The following is a 25,265-nucleotide window of genomic DNA, read 5'->3' as shown; positions in this document are numbered from 1 at the left end:
ATAAGTTTAGTTTATAATTAATTTACAAACGGTAAAGCGATCATTACAATTATACTTTACTGAACATACTACACATTATAAATACAACATTTATTCATACAAAAAGTTATATTGAAAATAAATTAAATTAAGCAAAATAAAACATAAAATAGCCTAACCAGTGTCCCACTGCTCGTGCCACTCTTAAACTGCTTTACTCCAAGCATATATAAATAAAATAGATTTTTTTTTTTTATTGTTATGGTTTCAAATATAGGCTATGCTGGACTTCCCAGGGCTGCCAATCATTTAAAGATCATCGAGAACCTCTTGATCACTCATGTTTTTGTTACCTGGATTTCAGACATTCCAGTCATATGAAGTATAAAAACATTTTAGGGAGACATAATCCCCTTAGGCTCTTAGAATATGTTATCCATCACATTTAATAATCTTTTGTCAGTCATTGTTGATCACCTATTTTAGTTAGCCTAGCCTAAACCTCACAGCAAGCCCAACCAATGAAAAGACTACAGGTTATGCAAGCACTGGCATCATTAGGCTATAAGCTTTTTCCGTTTTGCTGGTAACCCATTGACCTACTCAAACCCCCTTAAGGACCCTTGGGGATGCCCGGACCCGGAGTTTGGGAACCACTGAGACAGGGCATTTGTTGCTGCATTCATGTGTTGACATAATATATAGAAACATTCACACTGAATAAACTGTGAGATGTGGCATGTCTTTTGACTTCCTAGACACATTTTTTTATTGACAAAAAATGACAACATACAAAACTCTCGTCGGGGAAAGAAAAATGTACATCAGTAGATACAATACTTAAATTGTGTCAATGTACAAGAAGTAAAAGAATCACCCAAGCAAAAAAATAAAAGGGGTAATTACTTTAAAAATCACTAGTCCAAAGCAGAAAGGCTAGAGAAGAACAAAAATCAACATTTAGGAGCAGCATACAAGGGGAGAGATATAGCCTACACATTTTTCTGGCAATACTTCCTACACACATGCATTACTACAAATCACAAATGTGCTTACTAGAAAATTATACTAAAATAATATTTAAAACCATAACAAATGTCACGATGTTTTTTAAATAATGTCTGACTTTTAATCGTTTGGAATCAACCACTATAATAATGTAATGGTATACTCCAGCTTTGATGGTTGCGGATTTGTACGCATCGACCTGACAGGCCAAATTCAGGGTCCAAACTCCCAGGGCCTCTAGCAGTCTGTCCGACAACTCGCCTGAATGAAAGCACAGGAGCGACGCCACCACCAGTGAAGCAGCGTTGAGGTGATAAAAACCAGCTGCAACCATCCTCTGCGGGGTTTCTTCTCAGGTTTCAACGGTGTACATCTTTGTTCAGGTGCGTTTGCCTTCAAATAATGACATTCACGGCTGCAGCTACCAACTGGTTTTCATTAATCACGGCCCGTTTTGCAGCTAACCTTAACCTTAGCTAACGACGTTATCATGCGTCACATTTCCAGAAACTTCTGGATTGCGAACTTAACGAGAAATAGCCAATACTGCTAATTGTGCATGGTTGCTTCATTGTTAGCCCCTCAGCTTCACGTATTATTGAAGTGTGCAGTGAACAAAGGTGAGGTAGTATTTTATCGATTCGTTAGCATACTTTGCTAGCTTAACAACCCTGGCAATAACGTTTGCAACTGAGCACGTAAACAAAGCCAGACATGTATAAATTGTTAATTGTTTTTCTTTCTGGTTCCCCCCCACATGCAGCGCGCTGTGTGCTGTACGTGACCGAGCAGCATGGACCCACGCAAAGTGGCAGAGTTAAAGGCCTTCGTGCAGATGTGCGAGTCCAATCCCCAAATTTTGCACCTTCCAGAGATGAGCTTCTTCCGGACTTGGTTGCTTGGGTCAGTAATGTTATACGTGGGAGCATAAGTGTTGCCCCAACCTGTAAACCTTCTGTGCAAGTATACCGGTTGTTATGTAAAAGATTAATGGAGGATTCATTATGTCAGTAAACCGCTTAGCTAGACCACATAAAGTCCCAAACAGGCTTACCACGTGCCCTGTCCCGCCCACTTTTCGGTATAAAAAAGTGTATGAAACCCATGACCAAAATAGTCATACATTCGGTCATTGTGTTACTTATGGATTGAATTATAGTGAAATTAAGTACTCCCATAGAAACCATTCACACTTTGTCAAAGATTTGGACTCCTAAAGTTAAAGGTACTGTAGGTAGGATTGGGAAGATCGAGGACTTATGCTACGGTTACACGTGGCCGGCTAATTTCATAAACGGACATTTCAACCTCTCCGTTTTCAGAAAAGTGTTTGTTTACATGTACCCGTGTATATATGCTGTCAATGTAGTCAGCGTGCCAAACCTGTAGGTGGCGGTGTAATGAGAAGCTCAAGCCCACTTTAGCCAATCAGAATCCAGACAATGGCAACAACAGTAACCAATCCCATCCTCTTTCTCTCTCTCGGCTGTTTAAACCTCCGTTTGTCTCAGTTTACGTGCAAACAAAGATTTCCAAAATCTCCACTTTGGCCGGAGTTTTTAGAAATAATCGTTTTCTGTGATTTAAAAACGGGGTTTTCGTGTAAATGAGAGGCCAAACCGCAGGAAAATATCTGCATCTTCCCTTCGTGTAAACGGGGCTTTAGCCAAAAATTTTGAACATCGACAACTTCTCAGTCCCTCCCCCCTTTCCGCTAAAGCCCAAAACGGTCTCCTAAGCCCCTCCCCCCACAAGGGAGAATGAATGTGTGTGCATGAGCAGTGATTGACACGCAGTTGGACATCGTTTCACGATAAGTGAAATAAAGACTTAAATAGAGCTGGAACAATTAGTCAGTTTTAATTAAATAAAAGATTGACAGAGCATTAGTTGGCAACACGTTTGATCAGCCATACATGGTTGTAGTAATTTTCTTAACCTTAAATGGCCAAACTTCTAGTCATAGCTTCTACAATGTGAATATTATCTGGTGAAAATCTTAAGGAACTGTTGATTTGACAAAACAATTTGTAGACATCCCCACGTGTTCTGGGAAGCATTTGTTGACATTTTATAGATCTAACAATTAATTGGAATTATCTGGAGATTATTTGATATAGATAATAGATACAATTGATATTGGCAATAACCTTAACCCTGTCACTTGTATTGTTAGCTGAATTGTACTCCATATTTTTATATTGCAGAATGGATGCAACAATCCCTCCCCCAGCAAAGACAAAGGAGTCATGCCAGGTAATGCATGAATATTGTTATCATTAGGATTGGGCATCTGTTACGAAAACCGCTTCCAACTTGGAATCGTTTCAAAAATTACGATTCCAATAAAATCGTTTCTTTATTGGAATCGTTTTGAATCCAATCGGTTCATTATTTAGCACACGCAAGTTTTGGTTATGCGAGTATGGAGCGCAGTAAGCAGCGCTCTAGTGTGGCTTTATTTTACGTTGAAAAAGCCCGGTAAAACTGTAAGTCACTACTGAATCAAAACATTATTAAAAATGGTTTCAACTCCTGGGCGCCTTTTCTGCATGTTGTTACCCTCTCTCTCCCCTTTCATGTCTAAAGCTGTCCTGTCTAATAAAGGCCTAAAGTGCCACGAAAAAAAGAATCCAAATCGATGAGAACCTTAGTCGAAAGGGACAATAGAAATTTCAGTCAGAATTGTTAAAATCAAAACGATGCCCAACCCTAGCTATCATGCTATACTTTTTATGATTTGATATTTGTATGCTTGTCACAAGTGTTTTAACAGAGCGCTCTCTGACTTGCAGGGTGGCTGTCCTTGTGGTCCTCCTCCTACATCAGCTCCAGCTCCTGAGCCGGAGCCTTCTGTACTCTCTACGAGTGAGGAGAGTGATATAGGTACACAAAGTTTCTTACATCGCAGCCCTGGCCTTAGGGGACATGGGCCTTTGGGTTAGCATATATTTCTCAGAGCAAAATGGTTCTAAAAATGTATCTTACCTGTATCTCATTCCCTATATGTCCTTTACTGTGAAGAGTACGGTAAATCAGGTTTTCAAAGTAATATTGTTTGTGTGTCACAACAAGAGCTCATTGTATATGTTGGATCTTTTTCAGAAATAGACAAAGAGGGAGTGATCGAACCAGACACTGATGAACCACAGGACATGGGAGAGTTTGAAAACACGGAGGTAAAATGTTGAGCTTTTCTATATTTTATCAATTATATAAAATTCAAACCCTATTCTCCCACGATATTAAAAGTCCCATATTGTATAGGCATCCAATGTCGTTTTTTTTTTTTTTATCAATTATAAAGCAAAAAAATGAACTTGAAAATTAGTAAAATATGGAACATTCCATCCTGGAAAATAACTAAGCTTTTACCACTGTGTCCATACATTTCCCCAGGTCACAGAGGAGATGATGGACCAGGCCAGTGAGAAGAAGATGGCAGCCATTGATGCTCTCGGAGAAGGTAGGTTGATGTTCTGTTCAGAAGGTGAATGCAGACTGATTCGGTAAATGGAAAGACGCTCAAACTTGAATTAGATTGATGTTCTCTAATACCAGTTTACATTTTTTTTCTTTCTCGCTTATAGGTGATCTGCAAAAAGCTCTGGATCTTTTTACTGAAGCCATCAAGCTGAACCCCTGCGTAGCCATTATGTACGCCAAGAGGGCAAGGTGAGAGTCATCGGTGTCTTTTATTCAGGCTATCAATGGCAGAGCATTAAAGTATCATTCAGCCAAGCCGCTGTTTGATTCCTCAGAATAATACATTATATTCAAGAGATTTTAAATGGTGTATTCTTGCCTTTTGACTCTTGTTACAGTGTCTGTTATGAATGACTGAGTGTAGTCCGTTGTCCTCTTTGTGTTAGTGTCTTTATCCAGATGCAGAAACCCAACGCAGCCATAAGAGACTGCGACAGAGCCATCAGCATCAACCCAGACTCTGCACAGCCGTACAAGTGGAGGGGAAAAGCTCACAGGTACATTTCTATTTAACACCTTTGCACACGAGTGACACAACCAAAGCCACAGTGTACACACTTAAAATAGGACACACCCTCAGTGTACACGCTTAAAGTAGGACACACCTCATGTTGTTTGACAACTGGCATTTAATATTTAATCAGCTGAGCTAACTAACTAAGAGAGAGAGATCGCTTTGTGACCGGCACGTAGAAATACGCGTCTGGTGTGAAAGGCCAGGCACTTACGCCTGCGGTGTGTTCCCGGTGTTAGTCTGCACCGTTAGGCACGTTCACAGCTGGGTTTTTTTAAGAGTTTTGGTGACCAAAGCGGCCTGCATTAAAATCCTGACTGTGTCAGAGCTGTAAGACCAGATTCTCACGTGACTGCCACAGCAACACACATCACAAACCAGCCAATCACTGTACGGCATGAAATGACACAGAATTCCCATTGTAAGCACTATTTTCGAATAATGTTCAACCATGTCTTTGTTGATTGCAACCAAGATTTTATCAAAACGATCTCACGGTGTGACATTCAATGAACCTGCAAGATCGCTTTTAGTTCAAAGGGTATAACATGGTGTGTGTGTACGTGTACGTGTGTGTGTGTGTGTGTGTGCGTGCGTGTGTGTGTGTTGCAGGCTGCTGGGCCACTGGGAGGAGGCAGCCAAGGACCTGGCCACAGCTTGTAAACTGGACTATGACGAGGATGCCAGCATAATGCTGAAGGAGGTCCAGCCTAAGGTATAATACAAGAGAAAAGGGGGAATAAAAAAACAAAACATTGTTGAGCCTTTTTAAATGTGTTTGTACTAACTGTAAAGCAGATATGTTACTTTAATGTGTTCAAGCTCTGAATAGAAGGGTTTATCTGTATTTTTGATGTATTTCAGTGTTCATATGATCCTGTTACAGATGAACCGTGTGATCAGAGTAGGGCTCCAGAAGCCCATAATGGCAGACAGAGACTCAAAGCTGATGCTCCCAGCTGTGAGTTTGTGGTTTGTCATTCTTGTCATGTTTCCCGTTTTTTTTCAGGCTAACAAAATCATCGAGCACAGACGCAAGTACGAGCGTAAGAGAGAAGAGAGGGATGTCAAGGAGAAACAAGAGCGGATAAAGAAAGCCAGAGAGGAGCACGCACGGGCTCAGAGGGTGAGATGCTGTGGGGATTACCAAATTCCGACATACAAGTTGAACTATTCTTCCTACACAGTCAACTGTAACATCATACTAATATAATAGTTAGTTGATTAAAGCTGTGCACTTTAAGTTGCAGCTGAACACGCTGGTGTCCATGATTTTTCCCACCTTGATAGCTCAAGGCACAACTGACGCCCGCTAAGCCTCACCCCCCTAGCTACTGTTACTGCGCCTGATCAGCTTATACAATACTTGTAACCTGACTAAATAATGTAGTATGAAATGTTCCTTGGTCTTTGAAGTAACGCTGGGTTTTGCTGTAAGCTAGATAGCTGGGCATGCTAACATTTGCAGGTTACATTACAGCAGAAAAATCCACGTCTAAAGCGCGATTTATGCTTCTGGGTTAAATCTTCGCCGTGGCTACGTACTGTACGTAGATGCGTGAAGACACGGGACCCTACGCCGTACGTTCTCCTTCTCCATAAACAACATGAAATCAAGGAGAGGGTTAACTTTTCCTGCTAAAGATTTCCCACCGTGGTCAGAAAGAACAGGGGAGACACTTTGTTTCTCTCACTAGGACTCTACCACACACACACACACAGGTCGGCTCTGCTATTCTCTTAAAGAGATTGACGTTTATCGGTGTTTTAAGCCCCCAACGTTTTAGGCAATGGTTAGGGTTAGGTGCCTGCAAGTCAACGGTGGCAGCGCTGCCTGGAAGGAGACGTTGGGGGCTTAAAACACCATCGAGCGACATTGACAGACACACACACACACCATCGCACAAGTATAAACTTCAGGCCACTTGCGTAAGCTATGGCGAAAGCTCTGCATGGAACCTCCGCAGAACCACGAATCACGCTTTACACGTTTACTGTTGTGTTATTGGTCGTAAAAAAAAAAAAAACACTCTTCAAAAAAGAAACCACTCTCCCAACACTTAAAGTGATGGTTTGGAGTAATTTCACCCTAGGCTGCTTTGCACCTTGACCTCGAGCCAAACAACCCCCAGAAGCTTTTTTCCCTTGTTATAACGTTGGTCGAGTTAGCGTTATCAGCTGGTTAGCTTCGTGCAGGTGCTAATGGATCCACGTTTGTATCTCCTAAATCACCCCACTAATAATGCCTGGAATGATACCAAACTTATAGAGTAGTAAAAATAGTTTCTGTACTTATAAAATGAGGCATTAGAAAGTTTGTAACTACACCACAAGTATATTTAAGTAACACTTGCCTGATGGATACTCCTCTCGGCAGCTAATGCGCTATCGCGCGAGATCACCCACAACATCTATTGCTTTTAAACCACAGCCGGGATGTATACAACTGTGCGGCATCTTGTCCTATCGCCTCACGCTGCAGTAGCTGCTTCTGCTGTTCACTCGCTTCTTGGATCTTCTTCTCCAGTAGTCTCTTCCGGGCAATAGATGTTCTGTGCGTGATTTCGTACGGTAGCAGCCGAGAGGAGTATCCATCAGGCAATGGTTATTTAAATATACTTCTGGTGTAGTTACTATTAACTATTTCTACTACTGTATACGTTTGGTATCATTCCAGGCATTATTATTGGGGTAATTTACGAGATACAAACGTGGATCCATTAGCGCCTGCACTAAGCTAACCAGCTGACAACGCTAACTCGACCAACGTTATAACAAGGGAAGAAAACGTATGAGGGGTTGTTTGGCTCGAAGTCAAGGTGCACACTTCTTCAACACGTGTCTAGTTCTGGTTGCTAAACTCGGATTGGACAATTGTTGTTTAGGGAAGGGGTTAAGCGAAAGTCTCTCTGACTCGCCAGTCGCCACTTCCCACCTCAGACCACAAACGTGCAGCTCAAGGCTGTCTCTCCATCAGAAATGACATCATCGACTTTCTTAAATCCATTATTTTGAACACCAAGCAAATACGATTTTAAGATTTTCCCAATGATAGTTATTAGTTAGCCTAATGGCAACCACTGAATGCGTCCAACACTATTAAACTCGTACCATTCTTTTGTCTTGCAACAGGAGGAGGAAGCACGACAGTTCGGAGGAGGATTCTTCCCAGGTAGGAGAGTAGAAACAAGCCCGTTCACTGCATGATGGGATGAGATGATAGAAAGATAATACCGTGTGGGGAAATAATTCATACTCTTATAAACACTTTGATTATTTTATTGCTTGTTGTATGTTTTAAGATCATAGACAGAAGAACCATGTCCTTCAAAATTACAGATATTTATTTATTATTGTTTATATGTATTTTGAGTCATTTGTTTGTACCCTTCCTCAGTTTCACTTAAGTATTGTATTTACAGCTCCACCCAGCAACACTCCAAAGTATTTCTCTGTTCCGTTGGGATTCCTCAACGATTTATCAGACTGATGTCCTGCCACAGTTAATAAGGCTGGTTGTTTTTCTGCAGGTCCTGCTGGATTCCCAGGCGGAGCCCCTGCTGGCATGCCTGGTCTCGGTGAACTCCTGAAGGATCCTGAGCTGCTTAATGCCATGAAGGTGACTTAACTGCTCAAAATCCCACCACTTCCACTGCTATGTCCCATGACTCTAGTAAAATACGCTTAATCGCTTTCTTGCAGAGAGATAAGAAGATTGATACCACTCCCAAGTCTGTATGGTATATGCATTAGCTTAGCGTAAAGACTGGAAACTGCTAACCTGGCTCTGTTTAAACGTAACAAAGACCACCTACTGGCAACCTCAAAAGCTCAAGAGCTAAAGCTCATTTGTACAGTAACAGAAGTCAAATACAGCCTTAAACGCAGAGAAGACCCTGTACAACTCAACTCATTTAGTCCTGCATTATTTTCACATATAACCCGGTTGTTGCGGATGATCTTTTTGACAGTTCAGAATGACGACGAATACAAAATCCTCATCTCTTACAGGGGTAGGAGGATGTTGTGGGGAGGTCCACCCACCAGAACGTGTATTTGAGCCTTTGGCAGTGCCACATAGAGGTGGACTTAAATGCGTTATCCCGTTGTTCACTCAGAGATTAAAAAGCTACAAAATGTTTTCCTAGCTGCCACTCAACCCAACTAACTGGGACGCTGTTCATGTCCTCAAAGTCAGAACACGTGTGCCTGGACTCAATAATATGGAGCAGTAGGCATCATTTTGGGCAACTACTTCATATTAATCTTTCAGCATAGTGTAATTCAAGGGGTCTGAGAGAGAACTAGACTTTTGCACCTCCTTGTGGCTCTGTTTTCAGGCTTTAGATAATCTAGCCATGACGGGAGATTTTGGCCAATCACAGGTCTTTTAGGAGAGAACGAGCGTTTCTGTTGGCTGTTCTGCGCATGCATTTGCCCGTGCGACTGAGAGGGAGAGCAGCAGCAGCAGCAGCAGCAGCAGCTTTAACCTTCACCCACACTCTCCAACATTAGAACTTGGAAAGATGTACTTTTCATTTCACATTGTCTTTGAAGTTGACGTGAATAAAGGTGACCCCCCGTTTGTACTCCATATTAAACTCCAGGACCCTGAGGTGATGACCGCCTTCCAGGATGTGGCACAGAACCCGGCCAACATCTCCAAGTACCAGAACAACCCCAAAATCATGGCGCTCGTCACCAAGCTGAGTTCCAAATTTGGAGCTTCACCACAGCCATAGACAGGACCGAGGATGAGAGGATACGTGGGGAAACTATCTGGAGAGCCACACTGCTTTTCAACTATTATTCCACCGTGTGCAGATCAAACAGGGGAGCAGGTGACAGGTTAATTGGTGTCATGTAGAGAAGGTGGCGCAACTTTTTAAATGTTATTAATCAGCCTGTTAGCACTTAGCAACGTCTCAACAAATCAACCCGATGGTTAGGCGTCAGGTCTGATGACCCCCACTGACTCGTCTCAGCTGGGACTTTACTAAACCACAGGTTGACATTTCCTATTAACCTGTATCTGAAAAAGCTAAACTGGAAGCTCCTGCATACAATTTTTTTTTTTGTTTTTTTTACAGCCATTCAATACTTTGGTTTTTTCTTTCTCCAAACATAGCCGAACTCTCACAAAGTGTCGCCACTTTTTGTAAAAAATTACTGATCTTGATGTCTGACCCTGTTGGAAAATTATGATTTAATAATGATTCATAATAATAAAACCTCTGTTGCTTCAAAACAGGTTTGACATTATTTCGTAGTTCAGTTCACGTATCTTCAATTGAAGAAACAATTCCTCATACTGATGAAACTGGTTTAACCAGATAGTTAAGTTTTGAGGGCAGTGTATATTATGGTGGGCATTTTCTGTATGTTGACAGCTTAATTGTTCAACTTTTTTGATTTAATCAGTAATAGGGCTGCAACAAACTATTTTCATTATCAATTAATCAACCAAATTTTTTCCCCTCAATAGTTTGGTCAATAAAATGGCAAAATCCACATTATTTCATAATAAGGCCAGGGTGTGTCAAATTACCTTGTGTGTCAGTGTGTGTTCAATCTACTTCACAATTGGTTTCCTGGCACCCAATGAACTTCGGGTTTGGATTTTGAGCAATTTGGACATCATTGGATATTAAATAAAAACTAAATGGATGAACAATAAAGGTTGAGCAAAAAATGAGACGAAACACCACTTATTGTGGTGATATTAACATGCAATATTGATGAAAAAAAAGAGCAAATGTTTCTCTCTTTGCATACGCACAGACACCTCGGTCCGGTTCCGCTAGTTGATTAACGCAGACCGGTGCTGATTAGCTCTCATAACGGGCTGGGCGGGTAGCACACCGCCATGAGGCAACTGTCGGGTTAGGTACTCCACATTTTCACTGATTACATTCTGAATCTGCCCCGTTCTGCCAGGTAACTATAGCAGTACAACGTCTTCCTCTGATGTAGAAGTAGCCTACACTGGAAGTCAGTAGCAGGCTATACAGTGGAGTTGCATATTAAGTGGTTCAGGGTCCTGCAAGTCATTTTGCACCCATGTCATTTTGGAGAATTCTACAGGCCAATCAGTCACAATTATTTTTATGGGCTTTTCCTCCTTTTGACAGAACAGCTAGGTGACAAAGGGGGGAGACATGCAGGAAATCGTCACAGGTCAGATTCGAACCCTGGACCTCTGCGTCGAGGCATAAACCTCAGTACAAGTGCGCCTGCTCTACCCACTGATCCAACCCGGACACAAACATTTTCAACGGCACTGTACTAGTGTTTTTTTTTGGGGGGCCCTAGTAGATGCATCCCATGTACCAAGGCCCAGTCCTTACTGCAGTGCTTGCTGCATGTCTTCCTCCTTTCCTGTCTACAACTGTCCTATCCATTAAAAGAATGCCCCAAAAAAGTATTTTTCATGACAAACTGAATATACAAGTGAGTCCCTACAGGTGCTGCAGTATAAATCAGGCCCAGCAGGCCACTTAATCCCCACAGGGAGTCTGTTTTTCAGCCAGAGGATTACTGCTCTGTAATACGTGGTGGGTCTGGCTCTCATGAAGCGCTGAATCTGTGTCAAAGCTGATCTGACCAAGCCAAATTCCCCTCAGACAGATTTTGATCCACCAAAAATGTAGTTTAACATTAACCAAGTTGTGAAAGAGTTCTTGCACATTAATGATAAACCTTGTTATTTGCTTCACAAACCAGTACACTGAACGGTCAGAAACCCCCTACTACATGCACCAGTCAAACAAGATTTGTGACAACATTAATGTTTATTTGTGTACATACAACATACCAAAACAAAGACATGGGTGTAAAAGAACAACTAGGCTTACAAGCGGGAGGGAACAGAGAAGGTGACACTTGTAGTAGCCAAGAAAACAGGTCAGCAATAATACAGCTAGTGTCCGTATCTGAAAAAACAGAGAGAGAGAGAGAGGTCATACTGTGTACAGTTCATTTCAAGAAATATTCACAACTTTGTTACAATAGTCCACAGACATTTCCGCAAAGCCATACATCTGTGCTACACTTTCAAGAGTTAAACTTGAATTTCCAAGTACTGATACTCACTTCTGAAACTCCCACTCCCTGTTGTCCAGAGGGCACACCTGTCTGGTTTTCAGCCAGCGGGAAATACAGTGGAAATGGAAGGCATGCTGGGGAAGAGAGAAACAAACCAGGGTAGAGATACACATGAATATATATATATATATATATATATATATATATATATATATATATATATATATATATATATATATATATATATATATATATGCAAGATTACATGAGAATTTTACTATAAAAAAGGTTTATTTGCTATGTCACCTATATACCAGTATTAGCATTGTGGTGCACTACAACTATAACTGATAACTCTGATCATCATTTTGATTCCCTGCTCATGTTGCCTTCCTTTTGCAGTACTCTTATTCTAATTTTAATCTAAAATACACAAATCAATCCGCTTACTGTTTTTGAAACCAAATTTTCTGGTTGAGAATTAACGGGATTGTGTTAGCGTGGATTTGTTGAGCCAAAGCCCTGTAATATGGTATTATGCTCATTATGACGACATGTACCGAGTTTTATAACTTAATATGCTTAAGTGTTATAGAGCCCCCTATCAGCATATCTGTGCACAGCAATCACTTGAAATGTTCTCAGGAAATGCTTCTCAGTTTGAATAATTGTCTAACCAAGTTATATCTAGCCATGCAGACAGTTTTGGTTTCATTTAAGGATTTGAGATATCCATCACCATCTCCGTCATGTGTTTACAACATTTAAAGTTACATTTTAAAAACATGCTTTTCCAGAAACAGAGAAAGCTGTCACTTGGGAACCATTTTGCACTTGAGGGGCAAATTTTTTTTTAAAACACAACCATTATTGGTCTGATCGGTAACATAAGTTAGAGTAAGGAAACTCACGTTGCAGACACCCCAGGCTACAGTGCACTCCTCAGAGGTTGCAGAAGCTTGGTTGGCCTGGCACTCTATACCTGATGAGGGAGGGAGAAATGGGTCAACAATTTCACAGCTGACATGATGTCACTAGAACCTCACAATTTGTACACAGCTGCTGTCTCTGACCAATTCATTAGTTATTCACTGTCCAATACGTATCAAAGGAGAAAGTCCAAAACTGTGTGAAAGTGAACTCACAGAGATCCATGATGTGGTTCCGACAGATAGCGCAGTTATCCACCACGATGTCCCAGGCCCACAGTGCCACAGCATTCCACTGGTGGGAAATCGGAATCACAAAACAAACATTATCTGACCGACACATTCACTTCAGATGACACAGAATATAGACATTTGATGACAGCTTCACACTACATTTACATTTTACATTCCAAATATGATAAGGTATTTCGGTAAGTTGTTGTCCTGACACTAGTGGGCCTTCTTCTTTTAGGTTGGCCTTTTCATGTCATTGCTGTCTGTGATCAGGCAACGTTACCATAACTTCAGGTTTTGACTCGCTGTAGGGGCTATCAATCTCCGGAAATGCGGCTTAGCTAAGCTAACTTAGCTCGCGGAGTTAAGAGCTTTGTTTTTTTAACTTCACGTAGGGTTTAACGTTAACATCGGGAAGGCTTTTCTGTTCCGTCGGTTACACTGTGATGAGGGTTGGTGATCGCCATCACATCCCCATATGTTTTGATATACATTTGTATGCGATTCCCCAAAAGCGAAGTGCAAATTCATGCCCTGTTTGAGGCAGGCTAACAGCTAGCTTAAATTAGCTACTGTCGTAACGGTAGGATAGAGTTAGCGCTAACATGCTAACGGAAAAGATGCTAGTTAGTAGTAGCAGTGAGCTGAGTTCGCGGTCATTTGTGGCACCTGGCAGTTTATACTAATCCTTTACACCACGACACCGAGTTACTTCATTCAATCATACCTTTTTAACTTCAAATCGCTTTTTGCTAGCTCCACTGTTTGTGCCGCTTGGCGTATCTACATCCATAGCTGCTGCCATCTTGAAAGGAGAAGTTTATGACGAGTTTATTTACCCGGAAGAAACACAGCAATTTCCGTTGTAGTCGTTTGCTGTTGTAGTTCTTATTATACAACCATGTGCTTTAGCCGCTTGTGTCACTATTTGCTCATTGTGAAGAAGATTTGATTATGTTATGTTGCTTGAAAGAAATGCATTTTCATTAAAACGAAGTGGAGAGTGCATTGAAAACTAAAAATAATTCAGGTTCCACCGAGATTTGAACTCGGATCGCTGGATTCAGAGTCCAGAGTGCTAACCATTACACCATGGAACCCCATAGTGCTGCATTGCAAAAGTTAGAGAATTTATAGTAATCTATACATGTTTTCAAATTAAGGCGGGTATACAAAGCGCATAACTGTGGCTGGCAGCAGTATGTGATCTTATTTCACTGTAGTGTAGCTCTTATAAAACACACAAACAACCATATATCCCCTTTACTGGTTCGACATCTGTATATCTGTATGACGTGTATGTATATTGGTAGGCTAAATATTATTTATTTACTACCCATTATTCACTGTAGTGTTTTTTTTAGAGATGGCACTCTGAACTAAATGAGACAATCTTTCATTAAATTCAATTAAATTAAATTTTATTTATAGTATCAAATTATAACAGGAGTTATCGCAGGACACTTTAAGGATAGAGTAGGTCTAGACCACACTCTATAATTTACAAAGACCCAACAATTGCATTGATTCCCCCCAAGAGCATGCATAAATGCGACAGTGGCGAGGAAAAACTCCCTTTTTAGGAAGAAACCTCGGACAGACCCAGACTGTGTTGAAGATGTGGTTATGTTGTCTATCTGTCAAGCAAATCCCATCAATGTATATCTCCTGCAGGATTGGGAAGGCAATAGGCTGGGTACTCAGGTTGCTTCTTTCTTTTCTTTTCCTTCTTTGCTTTGCTGTGTTTATTATGCTCATATAGTATAGTATTATAGTGCATGTAAATTCCACACAATAATCTTAAACTCTTTAATTTTGAAACATGATCTTCACGCTTTTAATTTGTTAAATTCACTTATTACAGTGTCTTCTTGTTCTTTATGACTTTTGTTGCCACAGGTTTCCTCTGAGGCTTGTTCTTGGGTGGTTTGGGTAGTTTAGTTTTGGGCTTTGCAGGACTAGCTTTGACTCCAGGTTCCTTCGAGAGGCTGGCTTTGGGTTTCTGCACATTTGGAGGTGTCGGGGCCACAACAACCCTCTCGTCTGGAGGAGCGCTGCTTTCTGGGCAAGACGTGAACACGTGGACGTCCATGACATTCTGACCTCTGACCTCAGGAGGGTGACCACAGGTGGCGATCACCTCCAAACTTACATTCTCCATCCACCTGAGAGACAGAGGGAAACAAGCACATAGTCAAATAAGTATTGGCAATAATGTAGCTTTTGGTAACAGTTCACTATCTAGGACCTAGGTGTTGCTCAAGAACACTTCAGCAGCAGTGATGAAAGTTCACAAACTTACTACCAACTGTGCCACCCTCCAGCCATAAAAAAACAAAACAAACAAAATTAATTTGCTAATAACAGCTCAAGTTATTGCCAAAAGGGAGAAAAAAATAAGTTTTCTTCCAAATGATTTGCATAGCCCTAGTCCCCCATTGCCGGACCTTCCTCCACAGCGAGGCAGAGGAGGGTCTGGCTAGTCTACACAGCATTCCGGGATGGGAGAAAAACGTGCTCTGGTTTATTGGCATTTCTTTAAACCAATCACAATCGTCATGAGTGGCGCTAAGCGCTGCATGGAGCCACGGTGCCTCTGCAAAATAGCCTCGGGAAGGGACTTGTTTTGGTGGAACATGTGGACGTTCAAAAGTTGTTTTAGTCGTGCAACAGAGAGCTCAGATTGGACAGATAGTCTAGCTAGCTGTCTGGATTTACCCTGCAGAGATCTGAGGAGCAGTTAACCATAGTCCTCAGAAATCCACAAAGAAAGAAGAAGGTAAAGGACATCCAGCCGAAAATAGTGACATCCGGCAGAATTTCCGGTGACAACTAGGGGTGGGAATCACCAGAGGCCTCACGATATGATATTATTGCGATTTTAAACGTATTGCAATATTCTGCGATATTTTGCAATTTATCACCTTTTTTCCAACTTTAAATTTTTCCCAATTTCAAATTGTGTCCCCAAAAGGAAACTTTGTCAACATCTGTTTAATCTAAAAAGACAATTTTTTTCTGTTTGTTCATCTCACTTCAATTTTATTGCTGCAAAATGGGATTGTCAAGCAGACAAACTGACCAACACATATATAGTAATGGATCGATACTTGGCGTCTGTGTATCGATACGGTATTGCCTAGTAAAATATCGCAAAACTATGCTGTATTGATTTTTTTCCCCCACCCCTAGCGGCAACTGAGCAAACCCAGAAGTGGAACGTCGTGAATATAGACTGTTAGGCTGCTGTGGCTGCTGCTAGACAGCTCTCTGTCTCTGCTCCCCCACCTCCCCTCTCTGTTCTTAATTGCAGGAGTGAAGTCTGGTGTGCGGGAGTCAGGGTTCCAGCTGCAGCCAAACTAAACCAATCACCTCTGCTACATACACCTGGTCAACCTACCACTCCTCGTCGGATGATAGTCTAGACAACGTTATTGGAACCTGACTCCTGCCTCCACTTCACTCCTGCCACCCACCCACCCACCTACCTATCTATCTATCTATCTATCTATCTATCTATCTATCTATCTATCTTGCTTGCCGCAACTGGACCTCTCAACGGACTCGACACCACCACTTGGACTACACAGTATTATACCCTAACCCTAACAAGTAGGGCTGCCACCTCTTAGTCGATTAGTCGACTAATCGGTCGTTTTGGTCTTAGTCGACTGAGATTTCTTTAGTCGATTAGTCATTTTTTATGCTTATTCATGCTTAATTACTTATTTCCAAGAAACTTCTGAGCACATTTATGGTAAACACAAGATTTAAAGTGGTGCTTTTGCAGGATTAATTGTGGAGAAACTCAGTTTTACAGATGGTTAATTAACTACATTTATATTGTGCTTTTCTAGTCTTAACCACCTCTCAAAGCTCACAGCTCTGTCGATTAAATCAACTAATCGATTAGTCGACACAATCGTATAAGTGTTAGTCGACTAAGAATTTCTTTAGTCGAGGACAGCCCTAATTCCTGCTCTGAACCCTAGACCTGTACCCCTCTGTGGACCTGGACTTGTTATCCCCTTTTGTTAAAACCTGGAACTTTGAACTTTTGGAATAAACCTGTTAACGCTACTCCGGCTCTGTGTTGTGTCTGCATTTGGGTTCTATTCTGTCAAAAACGTAACAATAGACTAGCATAGCCCTAATATCGGGGGAACTCTGCACTGACCTGCGTAGCGGCAGCAGAGGACAGTCACACATCAAGGGGTTGTCCTGCAGGTCGACCACCTGCAGGCCGGTCAGGGGGCTCAGGTCAGGGAGCTCCTCCAGCTGGTTTCCTCTCACAGTCAGGGCCCTCAGCCCTGGGCCCAGCCCTGCCAGAGCATCCCTGGACATCTGGACCGTGGTATCATTTAAAGAGCTGGTCAGCAATAAGCCCTGCTTTCTGTAGCCGTTAGCATTAAATATGGTCTCAGTGTTGAGAATAATATTAATCCAATACTTAAATTCACATACAGACTTCACAGTCTGATGTGAAGGAAGGTGTTTTTCCTTTTGTTAGAATCTCGTTTCCACAAGATGTTAAATTCACTTAAAAAATATGTTTTGGTGTTCGTCTTAGTTATGTTTGGGGCACATGTGCATTAGTCTCAGACTTAGACTTCCTTCCCACCCTTTAACCCTCATTTGGAGCATTTCAGACTCCAACAACTAACAACATGGCAATAAGCATACACTCAAAATCCATGCTTCAAAGAGTCCTTTCAGCTACTTGTTGGCGAAATCGCATTAACAACCTCCACATATTTCTAGAATTAATAACATGATAGATTAAAAAGACAGAAATTAAAGTTTATGATGCACGAGACACTTAAGATATGGGAAGTGTTGTCCTGTTGGCTTACACAAAAAGATCTCTCGTACCTTCTCCATGCCCATCTGGTCCATGTAAAGCCTCTTCAGACTGTGAGATATGGGCTTGAATGCGTTTGGTCCCACCCAGCGAATTGAATTCTGAGACAGGTTGAGTTCCTCCAGGTTAGGGGCCTCGAACAGAGCCTGGGTAGGGATCTCCGTCAGCTGATTTGAATCCAGATGAAGTGTACCGAGGAAAGCAGAGTCCAGGGCACCCTTGGCAATAGCAGTTATGGTGTTGTTGGTCAAGAAAAGTTCCTGAAGTTTAGGTGTTACTGAGGACAGCAAACCAGTGGGCTCCAGTTTGGAGATGGCATTTCGCTCCAAGTGTAACACAAACAGACTTGGTAAGAGTGCCAGAGCTACAAGAGAGACACAAAGAGACAGAAAATATCATGTGTTTTTTAGTTTCCTGTTTTCTTTAAATACATACTGTATGTATGGTGTCAATTCTTGTAATGTACATGCAGTCACACTTGACTAGACTAACCACTCACCTGATCCAGGGAACTGTATCAGTCGGTTCCCTTCCAGGTGAAGGTAGTTGAGCTCTGGGGCTCCAGCAAAGGCTCTGGGGTCCAAGGATGTGAGGTCATTGTCAGAAAGATACAAATAAAACAGGTTTCTCATTCCCCGAAAGGCACCGCCTTCGATTTCGTGGATTTTGCACAACTCCAGGTGAAGAGAAACAACTTGGCTGGTGCCTGGGAAGCTGTTGGCAGGAAGGTGGTGGAAGTGGTTGCTGCGGAGGTCAAGCAGCTGTGTCTTAGTGGGGAAGCCTCGTGGGACTTTGGTGTGACCCCGACCCTCACATGTGGCGTGCTGGACTTCAATCTAGGGAGGGTTAAAACCAGAATGCAGTATTAAAAACAATGGTTTAGGTCAGGGGTGTCAAACTCAATTTCCCAGAGGGCCACGCTGGGAAATAAGAATCACATCAAGGGTCAGACATGTTTAGTTTATTAATGTGTTTATTTAATCGAAAAAGTCAAATATCTTTGACTGTATTATTGCACGTGTCATATAGTCTTCTAACTCACAGTTTGGTCCACATAAAGTCCTAAAGAAGTCAGGAAAAAGTTCCTCAGCCATCATAGGAAAAGAAGCGCCTAAAAACGTCGGAAAAAGTGACAAAAATGTCGAAAGAAATGACAAAAATGTCGAACAAAGTGATAAAAAATGTCAGAAAAAGTGACAAAAATGTCAGAATTTAGTCGGGCCAAAATGTACTGTGAAGTCGGACTTTTGCACACACTGTATGTACAGAGCAAAGCAAAGCAGCCAATGTGGTAGGGCTGTCCTCGACTAAAGAAATTCTTAGTCGACTAACACTTATACGATTGTGTCCACTAATCGATTAGTTGATTTAATTGACAGAGCTGTGCGCTTTGAGAGGTGGTTAAGACTAGAAAAGCACAATATAAATGTAGTTAATTAACCATCTGTAAAACTGAGTTTCTCCACAATTAATCCTGCAAAAGCACCACTTTAAATCTTGTGTTTACCATAAATGTGCTCAGAAGTTTCTTGGAATTAAGTAATTAAGCATGAATAAGCATAAAAAATGACTAATCGACTAAAGAAATCTTAGTCGACTAAGACCAAAACGACCGATTAGTCGACTAATGCACCTTAAAACACTCACATCACAGTCACAGTTAACTGGACACTTGACTTTCTGCTTGGGTTTGGCTGTGGGTGGGATGCTTCCTGCGCTCTCATCATCCTCCTCAAACTCAGCCTTCAGTGTCTCCGCCCTGCTGCGGCAGCGCAGATCCAGAGGAGCCACGGCCTGCAGCGGCTCCTCTGAGAGGTGAGGTGGTCCAGCGCAGGCCCCCAGCAGCTTCACACCACGGACACTCGCCCACCCCCTCAGGGGCCGCATGTAGCAGTTACAGTACACTGGGTTGCCTTTAAGAAAAATGAGTAATGATCAGGAAATATTGCATATGTATGTTATTATCCTCCATGTCTAAATTTGTGTCAGGGGCAGAACGAGGGAGTGGGCTTCTGTGGCTCCAGCCCCGAATGTCAAAAATTGTCAAAAGCCCCAAATCTTTTAGGGTTTTAAAATAATTTGTTGTAATTTCCCTAGTTTCTCCGACTGGACCGGCAAATCAATGGAGCAACATTTCTACTACTAGGGAAATATCGCCATTTATTCTGGAAACTCTACTAAAAAATATGTTTTTTTTAGCCAAATTCCTTCCCTACCTACGCTTTGTAACTTACAAATCAGACAATGTTTGCCCCGTTTTAGGGAGCAGGAGTGAAAATTTGTCATTAACATTGAATGTGTTCTGGTTTCAAAATGATGAAGACAGTCGGAGAACAATTAGATACAAAATCGAATGTAGTCTCTACGGGATGATTATTTTTCTTGGCAGCTATCATGCTTTTCCCAAATGATGTACAGACTTCTAGACATTCCAGTTAAATTCAAATGGCTTGAAAAATAGTGCAAAAAGCTGCCGTAAATGGAGCATGCGCTCAGACCCCGCCTAGGTATGGGCTGAGCCTCAAATGTTTACAACGTATGGCTCCGCCCCTGATTTTATGTCAATCAAAAAGTTGTACCTGTCTCCTGACCTCCTCAGACAAATGTTGGAGAAACTGTGGACCACAAAGTGGAAACCACACTCACATTTTCTGGTCTTGTCCAAAGTTGAGTCCTTTTTGGAAGGAAGTGTTAGACGCCCTGAGAGAAGTGTTTCACCAAAATATCCCTAATGACCCAAAGGTAGTCTTCCTTGGTTCAATCCCGAAAGGTTTTGGGGGAAAATCTATCTGTTACAAATACTCTTAGGAGCCGCTATTAAGTGTATCACGATAAGATGGTTGAAACCGGAACCACCCACATATAATATTTGGCTTAAAAAAGTATGGGAACTGTATGAGATGGAACAAATTACATATGCAATAAGGCTACAAAGACCCACATTTATAAAGAGATGGAGCCCTGTAATGAGTCTACTAATGCAATGAGAAAAGTATACTTTTGTCTTATTATTACTTTTTTATTGTTTTGTTTCCTTTCTTTTTTCTCTTTATTTATTTGTATTTTATTTATTGATTTCAATATGAATGCGATATTTACTTGCCTATCTGTATATTTTCATAGCAGCTATAAATGTGTGAAGTGTAAGGTAAAAATGTAAAATTGTATTGTACGTATGGAATGGAATATTTTGGTGAAAATAAAATATGAGTTCCAAAAAAAAAAAGTTGTACCTGTCAAGTTGAGGCTGGTCAGTGCCTCGGGCCCTGAGAGGGGCTTCAGGTAACGAAGCTGATTGTGGCTGAGGTCCAAATGGGAGAGGAGGGGGGCGCGGGACAAAGCCTGATCAGAAAGGTCCTGAAGGGACATGTGGTTGAGGTAGAGGTGTGTAAGCTTCGGCATGGAGACAGATTCCTCCCCGAGGTAGGTCATGGGGTTGTGGCTCATGTCCAGGCGCGTGACCTCAGGGGGTCTTCAGAAGGAGAGGAGAGTAAAGTAACAAGTTGAATGACAAATGACCTGCGGTTTGATATTTCATTATGTACTTTTTCTTCCCTCTGTAGGTGTAGAGGGAATTCTGTCTAAAATAAGGCCATAAGGCCTGTCAAATCTGACTCCAATTTATTAATTCCCGCACCTTCTTACATCAGATTTAAGTTTACCAGAACTTTACCGAATGGGAAACTGGACTGACCAACAGTGCCAACCTTAGGCACAGAGTGGCAAAAAGTTACACTGCACTGATTCAGGTCAAATAAAGCTCTAAATCACAAATCCGTGGGGAGAGAACACCCCCCCCCTCACCCTGCCACAAAAACTATTTTAATTGGAAAAAAAGGAAGAAAACTCAAGAAGAGTAACAGATGAGAGATCCCTCTTTCTGACATGCAATGGGTGTTAACAGAGAGGACAGATTACGAATTTCTGTCAGTAGCCCTCAAGGTGAAAATCTAAGCGACAATCCCAGTGTTCTAATTTCTCTCTCTGGTCTTGTACTCGTCAGCAATAACACAATCAGGTTTGTTTTGCCAATAATACTTTGCTCCTAGTTAGCAAAAAGCGGCGACATTTGTTCCTATTCTTCTGCTGAGAAGTCATAAGCACTGTTTATGACATAGCATATGAAAATAGCACCTTCAGATGGTCCCACCTGGTCATGGTCTGAGTGGGGAAGAACTGCAGCTCATTGTGGTCCAGGCTGAGGCGGCTCAGGGTGAACAGTCCAGCGAAGGCCTCGGGGTCCAAGTTGTTCAGGGCGTTATGGCTAAGACGAAGCCACTTGATGTTGTTCAGGCCCTGGAAGAGGAGTCAGATTGCTGTGGGATCATATTGCCAAACATAATCCTTCATTGTGTGTACAGTTTGTGTGTGCAGCAGCATCTTCGTATCAGTTTGTGATGATTAAAAAACAAAAGCCTATAATCAATAAGTCGGAGTACCTGGAAGGCCATGTTAGGGATGTAAACTAGCTGGTTGTGGGTGAGGGCCAGCATGTTGAGGAAACCGAGCTGTGTGAAGGCTCCAGGCTGGATCTCCTCCACACGGTTATGGTCCAGGTGCAGCTCCTTCAAGGAGGAGAGGCCGTCAAAGGACTCCTGCATCGGGTCAGAGGTAGGAGGTACAAAGGGAGGGAAAGGGAAAATGAGATAACATCATACTTTCTGAATGTTTCAACCCCCAATACCATCTCAACTCGGTCTCTTCAGTGTTGCAGTTCTGCCCTCCTACCTGATAGAGGACGGTGATTTTGTTGTTGGCCATGTTTAGGGAGACCAGGCGTCCCAGGGTCCGGAAAGCGCCCTCCTTCACCTTGATGATGTTGCAGCGCTGCAGGTTGAGGTGGGTGAGGTAGGGTGTGAGGGTGAACGCCCCCCTGGGCAGCACCTGCAGGTTGTTGTTCCTCAGGTCAAGTTTCACTGTAATCTGTTAGGGCGATAAAACGGAACGTAGGATGTATCTGAGGCAGTGATGCACAATTAAAGGCCAGGAGGAGAATCAGGAGGAGGCCCCTGACTGGAACCTTTCTGATAGAGCTCTGCCAGTGATAAGAGCAATACTTTTGCTGTAGAGGCCCTGTGCAAAACACTTATCTCCTGTTTTCCTTCATAGCTGTCCAACAGTATGAATAGCATGCAAGAGGTCTTAAAAAAGTGTGTGTACATTTACCTAGTCTCGCTTTGCCAGACCCTCCTCCAAAACGTGCTGAAGGAGGGTCTGGCTACTCTACATAGCATTCGGGGATGGGAGGAAAAGTGCTCTGGTTTATTGGCATTTCTTTAAACCAATCAGAATATTCATGGTTGGCGCTAAACTCCGCACAGAGCTGCTGCAAAATCAAGGATATAGACTAACATTTACCTAATCTGAAATGCACCAAATAGTCAACAGCTGCCATTAAAGAGCTCATATTACGCTCATTTTCAGGTTCATAATTGTATTTAGGGGTTATATCAGAATAGGTTTACATGGTTTAATTTTCAAAAAACACCATATTTTTGTTGTACTGCACATTGCTGCAGCTCCTCTTTTCACCCTGTGTGTTGAGCTCTCTGTTTTAGCTACAGAGTGAGACATCTCACTTCTGTTCCATCTTTGTTGGGAGTCGCACATGCTCAGTAGCTAAGTAAGGACTACTAGCCAGTCAGAAGCAGAGTATGAAGGCGTGCCCTGACAGTACCTAGGTAAGGACTACTAGCCAGTCAGAAGCAGAGTATGAGGGCGTGCCCTGACAGTACCTAGGTAAGGACTACTAGCCAGTCAGAAGCAGAGTATGAGGGCGTGCCCTGACAGTACCTAGGTAAGGACTACTAGCCAGTCAGAAGCAGAGTATGAGGGCGTGTCCTGACAGTACCTAGGTAAGGACTACTAGCCAGTCAGAAGCAGAGTATGAGGCCCTGACAGTACCTAGGTAAGGACTACTAGCCAGTCAGAAGCAGAGTATGAGGGTGTACCATGCTAGCAGCTAGGCGAGCATTATAACGTGTGTTACAAAGTGACCACGTTGGTCTCTGAAGTAAAGGCTGGACTACAATAGAGCTGTTTGGAGCAGTTGGTGAACAGTGTTTTCTGTTGGAGACGGTAAGTCCCTTTGGGTGTTTTCACTTTGTAAACCTATAACATGCACAAAAAAGGAAAGGGGAAAAACCAAAAAGCATAATAGGAGCACTTAAGTGTTTTTTCCTCAAACACTTGTGTGAAGTGAAAGGGAAGCACTACACTTTACATTTGAATTCCTCACCTCCTCTATAGTCGGGGGAATCTCCGTTAAGTTCTTGCCAACACAGGTGACCGCGAGCTTGGTGCTGTCACAGCTGCACACTCTGGGACATTTGCCTGCTTCAACGGCTGAACTCAGCGCTAAAACCAGCAGGAGGGCCGCAGCAGAGAAGAAAAGCATCTGTGCCAGAAAATAGAAATATGAATTTAAAAAGAGAGTCAAACCTGCTGTCAAAACTCTTTCAACCATTCAGTGAATGTGTAATCAGGCACAAGCTTAACCAAAGTTTGGTGCTATATATATATATATATATATATATATAATTAACAGTTCAGACTACTGCTTGTGATGACATCCCTTAAACACATTGTTTAAGGGATGTCATTGCTGGTTGTCAAATACTTTTACTTTTCATTATCTCAAATTTGCACTAGAACCTTCTCAGTGTATGCTCATCAGGAGAAAAACAGTTCCAAGAAAATCTAAATCTAACCTCAAAAACAGACTGGAGCATATACCGACAAACCAAACTCTTGTAATGAAAAGAAAAAAAAAAAACTAAAACTGGCTTACCTTAAAGCAGAATTTCAGGCTGTCACTGAGCTAAAGGCGGTTTATATTCAGGCTTCAGTTATCTGCTGCTTTATTTCCCTCCGAGCGTGTCCAGCACTTACTGCCACCCGTCCAGCAGGCTAACAAACAAGGCTTTGGTAAATTCTTTCACGATGACCCCTGATCCCTGAGCCCCCTCACTGCAAATTAACACCTTGGCTTTACATTTTCGGTCTTGTTAAGAGGCCGAAACACAGGGAGCAACTGGATTTGTTGATATATGCAAGAGATAAACTGACTCTTCTTGGTTTGTAACATTCAGGCTTTTTACTTCTTTGAAACCCAGAGCCACTATACAAATCTGAACAAAATATGTACAAAACAAATGAGTTTCTTCCATAACTTTAATCAGCAGGGATAAAAGAGATCTAGTTTGATTGC

General features: G+C 42.1%; 3 protein-coding genes and 1 non-coding gene across 5 annotated transcripts; 1 reads left to right on the top strand and 3 right to left on the bottom strand.

Moving 5' to 3' along the window:
* Nucleotides 1–1,166: 1,166 nt before the first annotated feature.
* st13 (ST13 Hsp70 interacting protein) lies at nt 1,167–10,235 on the top strand. 2 transcript variants are annotated; one of them, XM_028600561.1, is made up of 13 exons: nt 1,167–1,370; nt 1,751–1,890; nt 3,195–3,243; nt 3,783–3,873; nt 4,093–4,166; nt 4,387–4,453; nt 4,578–4,662; nt 4,860–4,970; nt 5,600–5,702; nt 5,997–6,113; nt 8,120–8,159; nt 8,518–8,606; nt 9,595–10,235. In XM_028600561.1, the coding sequence occupies exons 2-13, from the start codon at nt 1,781–1,783 to the stop codon at nt 9,727–9,729; spliced, it is 1,071 nt and encodes a 356-aa protein (XP_028456362.1). In that variant the 5' UTR covers nt 1,167–1,370; nt 1,751–1,780; the 3' UTR covers nt 9,730–10,235. The 2 variants fall into 2 exon arrangements, with proteins under 2 accessions (XP_028456362.1, XP_028456363.1); XM_028600562.1 differs by lacking the exon at nt 1,167–1,370 and adding an exon at nt 1,401–1,607.
* A 1,524-nt stretch (nt 10,236–11,759) lies between these two features.
* rbx1 (ring-box 1, E3 ubiquitin protein ligase) lies at nt 11,760–14,038 on the bottom strand. Its single transcript, XM_028599829.1, has 5 exons — nt 13,922–14,038; nt 13,177–13,255; nt 12,943–13,013; nt 12,080–12,165; nt 11,760–11,919 (listed from the first exon to the last, which is right to left on the bottom strand). The coding sequence occupies exons 1-5, from the start codon at nt 13,997–13,999 to the stop codon at nt 11,907–11,909; spliced, it is 327 nt and encodes a 108-aa protein (XP_028455630.1). The 5' UTR covers nt 14,000–14,038; the 3' UTR covers nt 11,760–11,906.
* Nucleotides 14,039–14,222: 184 nt separating this feature from the next.
* On the bottom strand, nt 14,223–14,294 carry trnaq-cug (transfer RNA glutamine (anticodon CUG)). Its single transcript has one exon. It is a non-coding gene; the product is annotated as a tRNA-Gln (tRNA).
* Nucleotides 14,295–15,052: 758 nt separating this feature from the next.
* chadla (chondroadherin-like a) lies at nt 15,053–24,452 on the bottom strand. Its single transcript, XM_028599107.1, has 10 exons — nt 24,294–24,452; nt 22,784–22,978; nt 22,495–22,650; nt 22,206–22,351; nt 21,289–21,527; nt 19,703–19,968; nt 18,555–18,891; nt 18,067–18,419; nt 17,372–17,538; nt 15,053–15,359 (listed from the first exon to the last, which is right to left on the bottom strand). Exons 1-10 carry the CDS (start codon nt 24,450–24,452, stop codon nt 15,053–15,055), a joined length of 2,325 nt encoding a protein of 774 aa, XP_028454908.1.
* Between the last annotated feature and the right edge of the window lie 813 nt (nt 24,453–25,265).

Source organism: Perca flavescens, chromosome 15 (assembly GCF_004354835.1).
Source record: "Perca flavescens isolate YP-PL-M2 chromosome 15, PFLA_1.0, whole genome shotgun sequence".
NCBI lineage: Eukaryota > Metazoa > Chordata > Actinopteri > Perciformes > Percidae > Perca > Perca flavescens.
Note: the sequence above shows the minus strand (reverse complement) of the source record. Positions and strands in the feature narration are given on the sequence as shown.